General features: G+C 30.5%; 1 protein-coding gene across 1 annotated transcript in view; it reads left to right on the forward strand.

Moving 5' to 3' along the window:
* Positions 1-848: 848 nt before the first annotated feature.
* The window catches only part of LOC139526028 (uncharacterized), a 66,517-nt gene continuing 50,623 nt past the window's right edge, over positions 849-16,742 (forward strand). Inside the window, exons 1-2 of the mRNA XM_071321201.1 lie at positions 849-910; positions 9,673-9,716. Coding sequence (XP_071177302.1) covers positions 9,704-9,716 — 13 coding nt within the window. The 5' untranslated portion in view covers positions 849-910; positions 9,673-9,703. The remainder of the gene's footprint in view (positions 911-9,672; positions 9,717-16,742) is intronic.

The raw sequence follows: 16,742 nt of genomic DNA on the forward strand, positions 1-16,742 counted from the left end.
TGATTACCCAAAATTCCAAAAAGTTGTCCCAAATACGACTAAGGTTATCAGAGCCTTGGATACGAAAATCTATAGCATATAGAATAATTCATATTTTTGCAAACAGTAATTTTATAGAAAAAGTCATATGATTAATATACATGTTAACACCAAAGTGTTGATTAACAACTTAATAAAATGATATTAGTGTTTAGTCGATAAAGATCTTCTTGAGTGTGACCGGGAGATGTCGACTGATGTGAAGGCCTGTTTTTGCATTTGTAGTCACTACACGCTTAATGCTTACCACATTTACACTGTTGAAGGATAAACACATCATTTATAGTCTTGCAATTAACAATGCGAAATATGTCAGACTTGCTAGCAAACACAGAATACCATGACTTTTAACAGTCAATCATCAGGTGCGAAATAAACAATATTTTGTAATTTTAACTTTTTTAAATAGTCATTAAAATCTGCTTTCCGGTTTAATATACGTTAATGCAATTTTGAAAATACTATTATTTTGGACCATTCTTTGATTCCTAATTGCGTATCATTTTCAAATTCTAAAGTTCTTATTTGGTAACTGATAAAAAATCTTAAAATCGCATTTTGAAAGTGTTTCAGCGATGTTATGATTTCATTTCTTTTGGGTATTATAAATTTTAAAGGAAACATAATGCTAATTTACAAGTACTGAAACCCCAAAAAGAATCCGACTATATAGATATTTTTATTTTCTGTTATTGATATTTTACTAGATAGTTACATATATTAAACCAATATAATATCAAATAACGTTATTTTAAAAATCAAAATGATACGAATAACAATATGTTGCATCACCTCACGCTAGGAAGTCACGCGATTCGATTTATTTATCTTTTTCTGAAATACATTTTGCAGGAACAGTCAGAAAGTATTGGTATGTAGATATTGTTTGAATTTAATGTTTAATTTGATAAAATATAATCGAAACTTCAATATTCATTGTAAAATTCGAAGTTGGCTTGTTTACCCAAAAAAAATAAAAAAATAATAAGTTCTAAAAAGAAAGTTTAATCCAATTAGACTATCATTTATTATTTAAAATTAAATCAGTCAGTCATGTTTCCAACAATAAATGCAACCACGATGTCTTTGTCCTATATATCTATTACAGCGTTTTTGTTTTGTTTTTGTTTCTGCGATTCAGTACTTATTGTCATGATAATCTTACATGTCTTAATATCGATTTCTCTCACATAATGATTTTTTTCTGTTACAATACTTGAAGTATTATTAACCATTACGTTAAGCAATTCTTTGTCTCTCTTACACTTATTCATTGATATACATTGAATATACTTTTTTTCGTTCAAAATTTTGACAAGCAAAAATACTAATATCTTAAAAATCTCAGAAATCTTTAGGCCGAAAGAAGCCCTAACCGGACCTTCTTCTAAATGATCTATTATCAAATCATGTGTAAAAAGTAAAATCACAAAAATACTAAACTCCGAGGAAAATTCAAAACTGAAAGTCTGTGATCAAATTGCAACATCAAAAGATAAAACACATCAAACGAATGGACAACAACTGTCATATTCTTGACGTGGTACATAATGATTCATTTTCTTTTGAAAAATTGTCCCATTAATAAACAATTTGGAAATTGTTCATGTTCCTTATTCTTTAGTTTTCTATGTTCTAGCATGTGTACTATTATTTGTCTGTTTGTCTTTTTCATTTTTAGCCATGGCGTTGTCAGTTTATTTTCGATTGATAAGTTTTTCGTCCATCTCTTATATATAAAGGTTGAGGATGAACACGGATGTGGCCAGTTTTATTTTTGACCAAAAAAAAACCACCTGAAAAGTGACATTTATTTGCATATTTGAGAGAGTTTTTTTATTTAAGCTTGAACCGGAGCGTTTTTTTAATGAGTTATTCAGTGAAAATCTTTCACATGAACTAATTGAATCAACTGAAATAGACACTTTTAAAAAAAAGTGTTCAAAAGTGTCTAAAATCTTTCGTAAGATGAATCTGAAATTTAAAGCCAAATTCGGACCGGTCCTGAAAAAAAGTTATCAAAGGTACCTTGATTTAATTTAATACACCAGACACGCGTTTCGTCTACATAAGACTGAAATATGTAATCAGATATATACCTCGATGTACTACTTTTTGAGTAAAATGAGTTCGAAATTTCAGATATTTGCACAAAATTCGAATTTGAGGACGTATTTTTCCTTTTCTAAAGAAATACATAACTTTCTTATTTTAAAAGATAAATTCGAGCTGTTTTTCGTTAAATTATCTGTAATTTCTTTTTAAGTTCTGTAAATTTTGTGCATTTTATTTTGACCAATAACTCGTTTTTATCAAATATTTATAAATGTACAAAAAATGTCATTTTTTTCTGTATATTTATAAAATTAAAAAAAAAATGAATTATTGACACTTTCTTGAAAATTGGTACAACTAATCTTCATTCGTCATCAAATCAATTGTCATTTTAATATTTTAAAAAAGAGGTGTCCATTAACTCGTTTTCAAATTAAATCAGTTTTAATGATAAAAATCAGTGGGAAAAGGAATCTTTTCCCGATATGTCACAGTTTGACGACTCGAAAATAACATTTTACGTTAGCCACATCATTACCTCCTCTGTTATTGTATCGTATGCCCTTAAGGCGTGAATCAGCTTATGAAATTAAACTTATAAGTTCCTGAATTAAAACTATAAATGTATAAGACTATAATATTTTAGCGTGTTTATTGTATAATCTTAAACATTTATAAACGCCTGAAAAAGTGTACAAAACACCACCAGTAATAAAAACAGGAAAACATTAAGGAGGCTCGCGGGTATAAGATTTTTAGGGGAAAAAATCAGTTTTTTTTTTCATTACAAATTTTATTTATTAACTTTAATAGTTGTTACTTTATCATATGGTACAAAAATCATTCCAAAAAATCAATTCGTATTGGCCCCAGATGACTTTTAAAATGCTGATATCATTTGTAAAAGCTCCAAATTATCTCCCTTTGGTGCAAAAATGCCATTTTTTAGAATTAAAATTGAAATATCTTTTATAGCTCATCGGTGACCTATATTTTTTATTGTTGTTTTCGAATAAACTGTTCATAAACTACATAATTGTAAAATTTAAGCGATTTCTGTAATTTTGTTCTTTTTTTCGATATTACTGCTATTTATCCTATTAGTTCAACAGAAAAAAAGGACATTAACAAAAATGTTTTTTTTTTTTTCGAAGACAGATTGTAAGCGTAAATGAACGATGACCCCACTATTTTATTTTATTTTTTTATTAAATATAAGATAAAGTTCATTTATAGAAAAATATAGCGAAATCCTACATTAAATTAATAAAATTGATTTAGACCCGTGATCCCCCTTAGGTGTAATTATCCATAAATGTTTCGGATAACAGATTTCGTTCAATTGTATGCTTATGATGTAAAATGATTCATACCAATTTATTCTAATTTGACTATAACAATCTTGAAATTTAAACAATAAAATAGTTAAAACCGAACACAGAGACGTTTGTACAATTTCAAAAAATGACGTTGGCTATGTAGCTATTTACAACAGAGACTGCAAAGATATGCGTCAAAGAAGTATAGCTTTGCGTGATATATTAACCTGGTAAAATTCTCAAAAAAATCCAAAAAGATGACAATTTGAGATGCTTCAACAACGATTGCGTGGAAAAACATTCCAAAGGAGAGATCTCGTGTAGAGCTTAGCTCATCGGCCTACTTACACAAAGATTCCTGATTCGGTCCCCGATTCGAAGATAAAATGTTAGGAAACTAAATTTGCGGCTCTTCTTTGACACCATTTGCGAGTATGATCTTGACAAGCGATGATAGTCTGTCGGAAGGGGATGATACATGGCTGACCCACGTTAATAGAGAGCAATATCTCTTCCATGCTAAATGAAACCCTAGTAGATTCCGAAAAAGAGCATGCAAATGCCGCTACAAGGCAGCACGCGCACCCACAAAGTGGAAAAAGATTTATATCAAAAGTTGAATTAACTTGTGTCCCTACCACTATAAATAAATATGTTTAAACTAACGATAGACGAATAAACAGCACTGATCGATCGAGTAAGTAAATCAAAACATTGAAAACAACACGTTTGATAATTTCCTGCGTTCGAAGCGCTTTTCTAGATTTACCTTCACCAGGAACGCTCAAACTCATACATTTGAAATTCGAAGATGTATAAGAAAATATAGAGTTTACAAAGGTCGAGAATGTGTGATTTTTGTCTCTTGTGGAGTTGTCTCATTGGCAATCATATCACATATCCTTTTTTATGCTATAGGTATATTTAATACCAGAAGAAAACAGTCGACCGTCATCCCATATAAACATTGCTTCCTATTGAGACATATATATAATCAACTTACGGTGCAGTCCCCTCATCTTCAATTTTCAGTTTATTTTTTTTTTCTCTTGTACGCACTTCATTTTATCCTTAATATTGGAAATGTTGAAACAAATTCAGGCCCAAATTTTCGTAATGGATCGAACGCATAGCCAGTAAACAAAACACAACCACAAGAAAATTGTATATCCATTTGTAGTCTCAAAATAAGATCCTTGATAAATAAACTAAATATTCTAAATAATTTTGGTTAAGAATTTGATATTTTTACGTTGTTAGAAACACGCTTAGATCCCAACATTGCTGATGACGATGTAACAATTGATTCTTTCTCTAAAAATATAGTCAGAAATGATAGAGATAGCTTTTGTTGTGGTTTACTCATATATGTCAAAGGTGGTATCGGACTCAATCAAAAAAGGCACTCGAAAACAAAAGAAGACGAATATTTTCTTGTCAATTATCATGTCAGAAGTCAAGGCTTCTTATTGGGTCACACTTGTCGATCGCCTAATTCAGATTATAATTACCGGACACTATTTAACTATGCAATCGGGATGAGTTTGCAGGTCAATGAGAAGATAGTTATTACGGGAGATTTGAACTCTGATTTCCGTACTACACATAATAACAAACTGATTGACACATTACATTTGTTAATCTTACCAACGTTATTGAATTGCCTAAAAGAGTAACGGACCATAGTACATGTAGTAGCACTCTGCTAGATCCGATTATAATAAGTTACTCTATGTCATGTTCTTTAGAAAAAATTATCTGAGCGTCACTTGTTAGTCTTTAGTGGACGAAACACACGTCTTGCGTATTTAAATTTTAACCTGGTATCTTTTGTTGGCTATTATGTGTGTGTTTCTCTGTTCTATATTTTTGCCCATTCATTTGTATTGTAGTCTTGTCATGTAATGTTGTCATTTTAATGTTATAATCAACATTCTCATTAAAGCGGGAGGTTTGACATGCCACAAAACCAGGTTCAACCCACCATTCTTTTCTTAAAATACCCAGTACCAAGTCAGGAAAATGGCCATTGTTGTATTATAGTTCGTTTCTGTGTGTGCTAAATTTTAATGTTGTGTTTCTGTTGTGTCGTAATTCTTTTATATTTGATTTGTTCCCCTCAGTTTTAGTTTGTAATCGGGATTTGTTATTTTTCTATAGATTTATGAATTTCGAACAGCGGTATAGTACTGTTGCCTTTATTTAAAAACTCCATCTGAAATTAGAAATCATGATGCTTTTATTGCATTTCTTGAACGTTTAATGTCTGAGTTTAGGTCTTTTAAAAGAGAAATATGGCTAAATGATCGGGCTGATAAAACAAACTTTGCTGAAAAATTAAAAGAAATAGACTGGAATACCATGCTTCCGGACAGTAAAAACACTAATGAGATGTGTGAATGTTTTACAGTAGAATTTTGGAAAAAAGCTAACAAATGCATTTCTACTAAACTAGTAACTCTACGAAATAATGACAAGCACTGGTCCAATAATGACATCAGACGTGAAAATCGAATTCGAGATAGATTAAGAAAAAAGAAAACAGTATTAAATCTAATTGTGAAAATATTATATAATGAAGTACAAAAAACAGAAAAATATAGAAAATAGTATGAAAAAAAATCGCCAAAGAAAATTTTGAAACAAATTTGAAGTTTAATATCTAAACAACCCGAAAACTCAAAACAGTTATTGCAAATTAATGGAAACGTTAATTGAACCTAAAAAAAAAGGTTCAAAAACCATACCCCCTCTACAAAATATTATAAATGATTATGAACTGAATGATACAGTATACATATGAAGATGAGGAGAAATGTAGTTTGCGAGACAAATATTTAAGTATGATTTCAAAGCTAGATGGAGAACATGTTGATTTAATCGAATTTGATACAAAAACTGAAAGTACGTTTTCAGAAATCCAAGTAAGTATAAAACGAATAATAGATATTTTTCAGATATAAGATCCAAAAAAAACATCTGGCCCTGATCTGATTAGTCATAAGATGCGAAAGCTGTGTCCGGAAAAGGTAGCAGTTCAGCTCAATATTATATTCAATAAATTCTTAAGAGAGGGCATATACCCGACTAACTGGAAGTCTAATACCTTTTTTCAAAAAGGGAAATTCATCTTTGCAATTAAATTATAGACCGACATCGTGCTTTAGTTGTGTAGTGAAGTTATGAAAAGAGTTGTGTTTAAGCACTTATACAATCATTTACATGCTAATGAATTAACTATGAGTATCAATCAGGATTTGCCCCTTAATATTCAACAGTCCACCAACTCTTAGAAATATATATTGCATATTAAATTTCTTGGAAAAACAGATATAGATTGTTTTGTATTTTGTGACTTCTCTAAATCTTTCGACAAAGTGTGGCATAGAAGCCTTATATGTAAAATGAAAACTTATGGTATTGACGGAAACTTATTGAGCTAGTTTCAAGATTATCTTCACGACAGATAAAAGTGAGCACATTTTGTAGAAGTGTATGACTCGTCTTCTTCCTTTTGTAATGTTTCAACTGGTATTTCCCAGGGATCAGCTCTAGGCCCTCTGTAAGGACGGTGAATAGATTGAATCTGTTATCGATCGTCACCCGAAAGAGCTGAATGTGTATGTATCTAAATTGCTTTTGTCAGTTAACTAAGATAAAACGTTTTTTTTTTTTTCAAATATTGAGACTACAGACCCTAGCTTTTCCTTAAATGAGACAAATATACCTTAAAGTACAGATAAAACCGAAATTATGATTATTTTTTAAATATTGAGACTCCAGACCTTTGCTTTCCCTTAATTGATATACATATAACTCATAAGTACCAGGGAGTTAATTTCAGCAGTGGCACAAAATGAAACAATCATATTGAAAGTAAATTACAAATGTAAAGAAACACTTAAATGTTACACGTTAACTTAAATACCGATTATTTCGAAACAATTAAGAGAAACTATACTTAGTTTTTATTCGACCCATTTTTGATTATAACACGAAAGTGTGGGATAATTGTGGAAAAGGCCACTCACATAAATTAGAAAATTTGCAATTAGAGGCCACAAGAGCAGTAACCGGTCAACCAATATTTACTTAAATTGAAAGGTTGCATGGGAATCTTTTTTTTTTTGCAAGAAAAGGAGAAGAAAATTACAGATGTTTTGTAACATGAACCAAAATCATGCACCAGAGTACCTATGTAATGTTGTACCTCCATGTGAACAAAGTATTATCAACTATCCGTTTCGAAATGGTCATGATAGTATTGTTGCATTTTGTAGACTATCCTTTACTACTAAATCGTTTATTCTCTCTACAATACGTGTATGGAATTAAATATATATATTAGTCCGGCCGATTGCTGTAGATATAGAGCAGAATTGCTCACTTGATGAGGAAAACATGAGACTTCGAACAGTAGTTTTTGATCGTATACTCTTTGATTTCAGCTATGGACTCACTCAGAAAAATCCAATATGGCTGCCATTTTTTAGATGACGGAAAAACGTTATAAATATCAAGATTGTCCACAAAGCTTTTATATAATTACGGATATCGAAGACATTATTCTTTAAAAAAGTCTGAATGTTCTTGAATTTGTTATCAATAAATTTGAAAATACAAATAAAATAGTTTGATTATTTCTAGAACACATACATTTGCAAATATGTCTGCATATACAACAACAAATAGTGAAAATCAAATATGTAACATGTTATTGTAAATGTTTTTTAATCGCTTTCAGTTGTAATGGTTGGAATGAAACAGGTTTAATTGAGGCGATTGAACGTTGATCTAGGTCGGTTAAATGTGGTGGCATATAAGTTACTTATCTGAACTTTGAGGTATTGTCGAGGGTTCCATGTCTCGTGTTTCTTCATGCCATGTCTTACGTTACTTATCGGGTTTTCATCTGCCGTACCCACCATAACGTCAAATTATTATATGTAACCATTGGGTGTACCTTTCTGCAGGCGTATGTGACGATTGCCATCATTTAAAATGGTTAAGGGAAAACTATTTTCTTTTCCAACTACGTGCAAAACCAATACGCATTTAGTCGTGGACTATGGTTTTAAAATGAACTGCATGGTCAGCGCTTTTGTTAGTTTTTATGATAACAGTCTTTTAAGAGTTTGGCGAAACTGCGGAAATTTTAAAATATTTTGAATTCAAAGATAGATCTTAACAAAATCTTGCTCAGTACACCAAATCTTTCAAATATGTTGAATTTTGTGCTTCTAGCATCAAATCCACTATGGTTTGTGCAGTACTGGAAAATATTTTAGAATATATGGCTGCCATCTTGAAATAATATTGTTCAGTCCTCAAAAATGTACCACCATGCATAACTTGGTGCCTTCCTTATTATTTGAGCAAATTTCCAACCGATCGGCCGGACTATACATGAGTCTATAAAAAGAACCAACCAGCAAATTTACTATGTACCGGGTCGTCTAGAATAGACGATATTATGCAGTCTTAAAATTTGCACATCGGTACTAATATAAGATGAAATGATACGAAGAATGGTTATGAAATTTGATAACAACATATATAGATATATATATATATATGCGCTGAAATTTGTTTTACATGCACACGTATACAAATTGTGTTTTTTATCTAACGCAATCATGGGTTTAAACGTAGTTTTCAATTTAGATTTGTTTATATTTTTTAGTTTAGGCGTTTATCATATTTTCCCTCCGGTTCATATGATCCGTTCATCCTATATTGACTCTTTGAATTTAAAAGTCTTTTCTAAATTGAGGTAACTTATATGGCCTTCTAAATACCGTTTCGATCCCTAATGCACTAAAGAGACATTTATTGTCGAAATCCAGATCTGGTGTACAAAAAAATATTGACACCTCATGTTTGTGGTGTAACATCTTGGCCACAAGTTTATTGTTTTATGCTTAGTATTAAATTTATATTATGATCCATTTTATTACATCTTGTGATCAATTTTATTTGGTAATCGCCAATTGCAGTCAGCAGGGTTTAAGAACATTATTTGTTCGACCTGTTAGTCAAATGCATTTTGTTAAAATATACTTTTTCATTTTTTTGGTCTTTTGGAGAAAATATTGTTTGTGCTGTATTTAGACCCTTCTACAAAGAAATTTGTTTTACATGTACAAGGTTTTTATCAAACGCAATCATAGGTTTTAACGTAGTTTTCAATTTAGATTTTTATATATAAATAAATATATATATACTTTTTTCTTAAATAATTATTATATCTTTATTACAGGAATTGAAAGTATTGTTTGCTGTGTTCCAAAATGACGAATAATGGTAAGTTGGCCAATTATTGTTCAGTAGAACGACATGATTTAAATGGGTATATCAATTGTTAACATTTGGAAAAAAAAACAAACATTTTCTTCAATTAAAAACCAATTGTTCAGAAAACAATTGAAGGTCTTCCCACATCAATTATCAAAGTTATTTAAAAGAAGCTAGTTCCTCTTTGTTTAAAATTGAATTTTGTATTCAATCACAAGTTTTGTCATACTGATGCAATGAACAAGTGGTTTCATTTATTATGTCTGTTTAGTTCACACATCATTGTAAATATAACGGAATTTGATGAGACTGTCATTAAAGTGAGAGGTTAAGCGCATTGAAACCAGGTTTAATCAACCATTTTCTACTTTTGAAAATGCCGGTACCAAGTCAGGAATATGACAGTGCATATCCACTCGTTTTTTATGTGTTTTGTCATTTGATTTCGCCATGTGATTATGGACCTTCCGATTGGATTCTCTTCTGAGTTCAGTATTTTTGTGATTTAACTTTTGAATATAAAGTGAGATAATATGCTACTTCCGGTCTCATCACATAGCTTCTTTCACACTGATTCCAAAAATATATATTTTTTTTTTAATTTTTCATGTAAAACAGGAAATATTTGACCACTTCCGGTTGCTCGAAAACGACAAAAATAAGCCCTTTTTGGCATATTTCGCTGGTTTAAATAAAAAAATATGGCAACATTTATAATTTTTTGATAATTGTTCCTAGTAAAACATCACATTATGTGTAAGAATACATACAAATAACAATGCTGTCTATTAAGTGTATGTATAATCTAACCGTTTCATTATGTCTCATTTAGTCTCATGTCCAAAATGGCTGATTTTGGTCATCTTTCAGAGCCAAAATACTCATATTATTATTGTAAAATAACATATCTACTTGCAAAATACATGAAGTATAACTATATATACCCTATCAAAAAAAATATTGAGCTCGGCAAATAGTGTTGGTGTCTAGTATATGCCAGAACAAAATGGGGTAGCCTGCATATTCAAATTTTGTCAATTTTGCCGTCTCATTTGTAACATCTGACATTTGATAGGATCTGGACTTATAAATAAGTATAACAACAAATGGAAAAGAATAATTAATGTTTCATTTAATACATTAAGAAAATAATCATACATAAATACAAATTGTTCATTATAAATCTATAGGCTCCAAGGAGCCGATATAGCTTGCATTGACCATGTTGACAAAGTGTGCACTTAAAAACGACAAAAAAAACATATTTAGAAAACAAAAAATTAAAATAAAAGAAGTTAAACACTTCAGAAATAGTTCAGACTGTAAAAGACATTTCTTCAGACCATTTTTGCAATTTATTCTTATAATATATTGATATATCTGTCGGGTAATAGCAAAAAAATGTGTGAAAATTTGTAAAGAAGTCGGTAAGGACCGATTTTGATCTCAAATTTCAGGTTCAATTGTCGAAAGATTTTGACTACTTTTTAAACACTTAAGTGTCTATTTCATTTGAATCAGTTAGTTTATGTGAAAGATTTTAGTTGATTAAGTCATTAAAAACATTACGATTAAAGCTCAAATATGAAAACTATACCAAATATACCGAAAAATGTCACTTTTCAGATGTTTTTTTGTCAAAAATGAAAGTGGCCGCATCCGTGTTCATCCAAAACCTCTATGTATGTTATGTATTATCATCAAATACAACTTACATTTCAATATTAAGGATGAACACGAATGCGGCCACTTTCGTTTTACATGGAAACCGCCTAAACTTTAACTAAAATGCTAGAATTGTGAAGACTTCAGTAATTTAGCATGACTTAATGATCCTAGTACCCGATATATGTGCATTGTATTGTCAAAAACAGTCCATATTTATGTAGCAAAAGCATTCTACTGTCCAATAAATAACTAAAATTTTACTTTGTAAACCTGCTATATTTTGGGGCCAAAAAGGGGTCTTACTGGACCTACTCCTTTACACATTTCAGGGACAATAGCTCATAGATGTTATGTCCAATCATTCAGAAAATTTTTGGGTACTTGATCTTGTCATGTTGATATTTTATATATAATATATATGTATGACACTTGTTCTTAAGTTATTAAAATAATGGTTTAAAGGAGAAAACTTTAAACCATGGAAAACAGTTACAATATAGAGATGATTTCTACAGACACTAAGAGATAGAAATTGTTTTATGAGCCTTTGAGCCTAGTATGCTAACAAGGTAACATTTGCCAGGTACCTATATCTATGGTGCTGCAATGTGATCAATACAAACATGAAAATCATAAATGCATCTATAAAAAATCCCACAACTAGACGAAAAACAAATAACCTAGTCTATATAAACTAGTGCGAAATTTATAAAGAATTTTGAATGAAATTGGAAAGCTGTTAAAATTGCTGTACCTATGAGGCTCTCCTGGGAAAAAATAAGTCACATGAGTTTTCAAATTTAAATTTACATGTAGTTGAATATGGGTTTCTTATACTCGAATGGCAAGGTTATACTATAAAACAAGTGTACATTAACTTTCTTGTAAAAGACAAACCATAACATTAAAATCTCCATAAATGATGAACTGCAATTTTTTGAGACATCATCCCATGGAAGATTTAACTGATGTTTTAAAGTTGGAAAGTTTCTGTTGCTTGTTTGGTTGGTTAAAGTTGTTTCTGTCATAAGTATTATCAGTCTCTCAATCTGATGTTGACTGCTGTGAAAGTTCAGTTGTTGTTGACAGAAAGGTTAGAAGCAAGCCTAGATCTGAAAACCACAAAAAATACATACATAAATCAGGCTGATAATTTTCATATTTTTTCATTTTCTTATTTTGGGGCCTTTTATGGGTGAATATACATATATATGCAATATGGGTCTTGCTCATTGTCGAAGGCCATAAGGCGTATGAAGACCTATAGCTTTACTTCAATGTCATTTGTTCTCATTGGCAATCATACTACATTTTTTTTTATTTCATATATACCACTGACAGGAAATAAAATTGACATCTAATACATCTTTATGCATTATTAGATTTAGCATATTAATTTAAAGAACCCAAATAATGTATTTATTTCAATTTGTTCTAGTCCTAAATATGCATGAACCATTTGACATTGGACATTAGCAACCAACAACCAATCAATTAATCAAACAGGTGAAATATCATCAAAAGTACCAATAAAAATCTCCCCCTTTTATATTCATTGATATTTGAAAAGGAATGTATGAACAGTTCATTAGTCATTGTTAGCTGTTGAATGGAAATTGAAGCCGCCCAACATTGTACTACAAATTAAATAAGTAGAGTAAAGTTAACATAGATCTGTTCAATAAGACTGATGTATAACATGCATAATAATGTTATTATATACTTTATGATTCCCATATATTACATTGTATACAAACAATTAAATTAATATATAAGTTAATATTATCATACCAATATCTTCTTCTATATATTATTTAGTTTGACCTGGCTATTGTCACTTTCACAAAAAATAAGAAGTGTGAAACTATAAAAAAAATTCTTCAATTTTGTTTTTCATGAAATAAAATATATCAAACAGGAAATTTAGGGTTGTGTACATGTAGCTTCACTGTGCAAGTAGTTTAAATATATATTTTTTTCTTTTAAAAAGGGCACTATAAGTAATCTACATACATCTAAATGTACAAATGTAGGGTCCTAAAATAAAAGTTTACAAAACTTTGCAATGCTTTTGTTGTTTTTTTAGTCTCCATGGCCTACAAGAATGATTAGTTCATTAAAAAAGATTATTCTCTGGATACAGTTGTCTAGTGTTACATGTACATTATGTTGTATTTAAAACATGTATTTTTATGAGACTTTTCCACGAGATAAAAGTTTTTTCAGTGGACAAATTTAAAGAGATAAACAACTTCCAGTTAGAACTGAAAATATAACTTAGGGGAAGAGAAAAAAACCCTACCTGCTTTATATTGAATATTATTATAATATTGAAAGAAATTTTGATTATTATAATGATTATAAATTTGTTTTATTTATATAAGCATAAAATAAATATATTGTACCCTGGTTAATAGCTTGAAAATTAAAATTCTGTCCTTAGCTGACAAGGACATAGCTATTTTGACCCTCCCTCTTTTTTTTATAATCAAATGGTCCAAAGACAGAAAATGTATATGAGGGATATAAATTATTTGTATGCAATTTGTCATTGGAAATAAATAAGATGTCTTAGAAACTGGTTAGGTGTAAAAGAATATTCCCATACCCCTTCCAATCCCCACCTTTTTTAATCTAGCTATATGATGTATCAAATGTTGGTTCCCTAATTTCAGATTTACTATAAGGAACAATAAAAAATTATTGTAAGATTTGTACCTGTTCCTACTGGAGTAACTCCTCCTGTGGTTGTATACAACCTGTTATGAAATAGTGAAAATCCTTGGTCAGCTTTGGCTTTGCTGGAAGAGGGTTGGACAGGATGTTGACATGTTGCTTGACCATAAAAATGTATTGTAATGTCAATGAATTCCATCAAAGTCCCTGTACTTCAAACATATTCTAACATGTATAAGACAAGATGTTATAACAACCATAGGAAAAAAAACCACTCCTCTTTTTATGTAAAATAAAAAGTCTGGCTGTAAATTCTACACCATAGTTTTCAGTATTTTCAGACTTCTGAGATGAATGGTAGTCTGTATCTGTACGAATATATTTGTTTACCAATGCTAGTTTCCAATGCTACTTTTAATACAACGGTAGAGAGAGTGTCTTTGATTTATTTTTGGTGTGCCAGACTGTTGTAAGATCTTGTAAAGCCAGACAGTTTTGACACTCTCAATCTCAATTTTAGTGCAAGCATAAGCAATGTCTTCAAGATTGTTCCATTCGCTCACTTTATTCTACGAAGAATGATTTAGAATATTTTTGTTTTGCTAGTTGAAATCTAAGAACACCTTTTGCAGTTCATTAACTTATTTTTTCCAATCAATATTTATCATGTTTATTCACTAAATTATTGTCTGGTAAATTATTTTCATTATTGTCAAATTTCTTGGCAGTTGTTATGCTATTTGGTCTTTAGTGCATTCAGATATCTTAAATACTTTGTTATATCTATAGTACTAAAATTACGAGGTCCAATTTGTCAGCCGTCATCGGGTAAAAACGACAAATCAAAGAATTCAACTCTATATATAACTAATATAGGACAATGGTGTAGATTCAAAATTACACCACTCCAGACCCTTTTGTTTTCCACATAATTAATATTGCCCATAATTAACAAGTTCCGGGTCGAATTCGATACCGATATCAATAGTATATTCACTTGTTAGCTATTACCTTATCTGTACGTTCCGCATTTGACAGGCGCACCACCAAACGGTGTATTTAGGATTTTGCTATATACACGAATCATAATCAAAGGGCTGACACTACTAAATTCAATCATTGTCAAATTGTTCCCTATTGTAGTTTTATTCAGCAATCAGCAAGACTTTCTAAGATAACTAATATAGGACAATGCTGTTGATTAAAAAATACTCCATTCCTGGATAGCCAGGACCTTTTGTTTTCCAAATAATTAATATTACCAATAATTGATAAGTTCCAGGTCGACGGGTTCAAACAGAAAGCAGAGAAAACTTTATATCTTATAATCGACATGACTTTATCAGATGACAATACTAATTACTAAAATAAGGCTTAGGCATAGTTATATACTTTAATTCAGTCACGGACCCGCGATATCACGGGTGTGTACTTGTGTAGTTGTATAAGGATGGAATAGCCAACATGCTCCTCCTAGATCATTCAAGTCACAAACTTCACTGTAAACATTTGTCTGCCAAACCATCACTGGGAGCTGATATGTTGCCCGAGGGAGATAAGTCAATGGAAGAGCATAAAAGATGTACTCCCTGGTTTCAGACAATTTATTGATTTTTGCACTTGCAGTACAAAAACATTTTATTTCATTTTTTATACAAATACATTTTAAAATGATTTTATGAGCCATTTTATTACTAATTGTGTTTAGAATTTAATTAAAATCAAAATCAAAATGTGTCAATTTAGGACTTAAATCACCATTCTTCCAAGGCATGAAGTAACATGTAATAGTCATTTGCCAAGCTTAACATTTTGTTTTAATATAAAAAATACCCTAAAATTAAAACCGTTTTTGGTTACAAACATATCTGGAATGGATCTTGCAAGTTAGAAGCAAATAAAAACCATGTAAATTCATGTATGAAAAATCCCGCCTTTGTGTCCGTGCTCCTGGCAATGTGCCAAATCGTTTAAATTTTCAATTGTATTGACCATAACATAGTAAAATGGATGGGTTCCAACTTACATTACTCTAAAAACTCAACTACCCCATTTAATATGCTGCTGGGTTATTCTTAAAAGGCATAAAAACGTTGGATTTTTCCTTGAATTCATTATGAATTTGGAGAATTATGCAAATGAAGCTGTTACTAAAAATAGATACGATTCTGGGAAAAAATAACTGGCCAAATTCTTTTATTTTTTGTCAAGGATTAAGATGATGTATACAAATTTGTCAAGTAATTGTTAAAAGACGGTCAATTTAACATGTTTAAGTATTATTCTCTTTTAATAATAAGAACCATGCTTAAAAAATCGAAAGAAATTTGTTTCTGACCCTAATGGCAAGTAAGAAACAGAAAAAAGAAAAAATTCCAAATTGGCGCCAAATTATTTTTTCCACGAAATTAGCGCAATTTCAGAATGGCGGGTTTTAATATCAGTCCCATTGTTGTCTTAAGAAAGTAGCAACAACGGTCGTTTCTAAGGGCTTGCTTTCCGACTGCTACAAATACAAACCAGAAAAGTGGAAAGACATAATTAAGACTAATGCAAGAGTAAGAAATATAAAAATAAAAATGAATAGAAGGATACCAAATTATGGTTGTTAAATCTGTCTACATTCGAACTGACATATTATTTCTATTAGGCGTTGTCTTCACCTTCTAAACTTTCTAAACTTTGGAGTAA

Source organism: Mytilus edulis, chromosome 6, assembly GCF_963676685.1.
Source record: "Mytilus edulis chromosome 6, xbMytEdul2.2, whole genome shotgun sequence".
In the NCBI taxonomy this organism is placed as follows: Eukaryota; Metazoa; Mollusca; class Bivalvia; order Mytilida; family Mytilidae; genus Mytilus; species Mytilus edulis.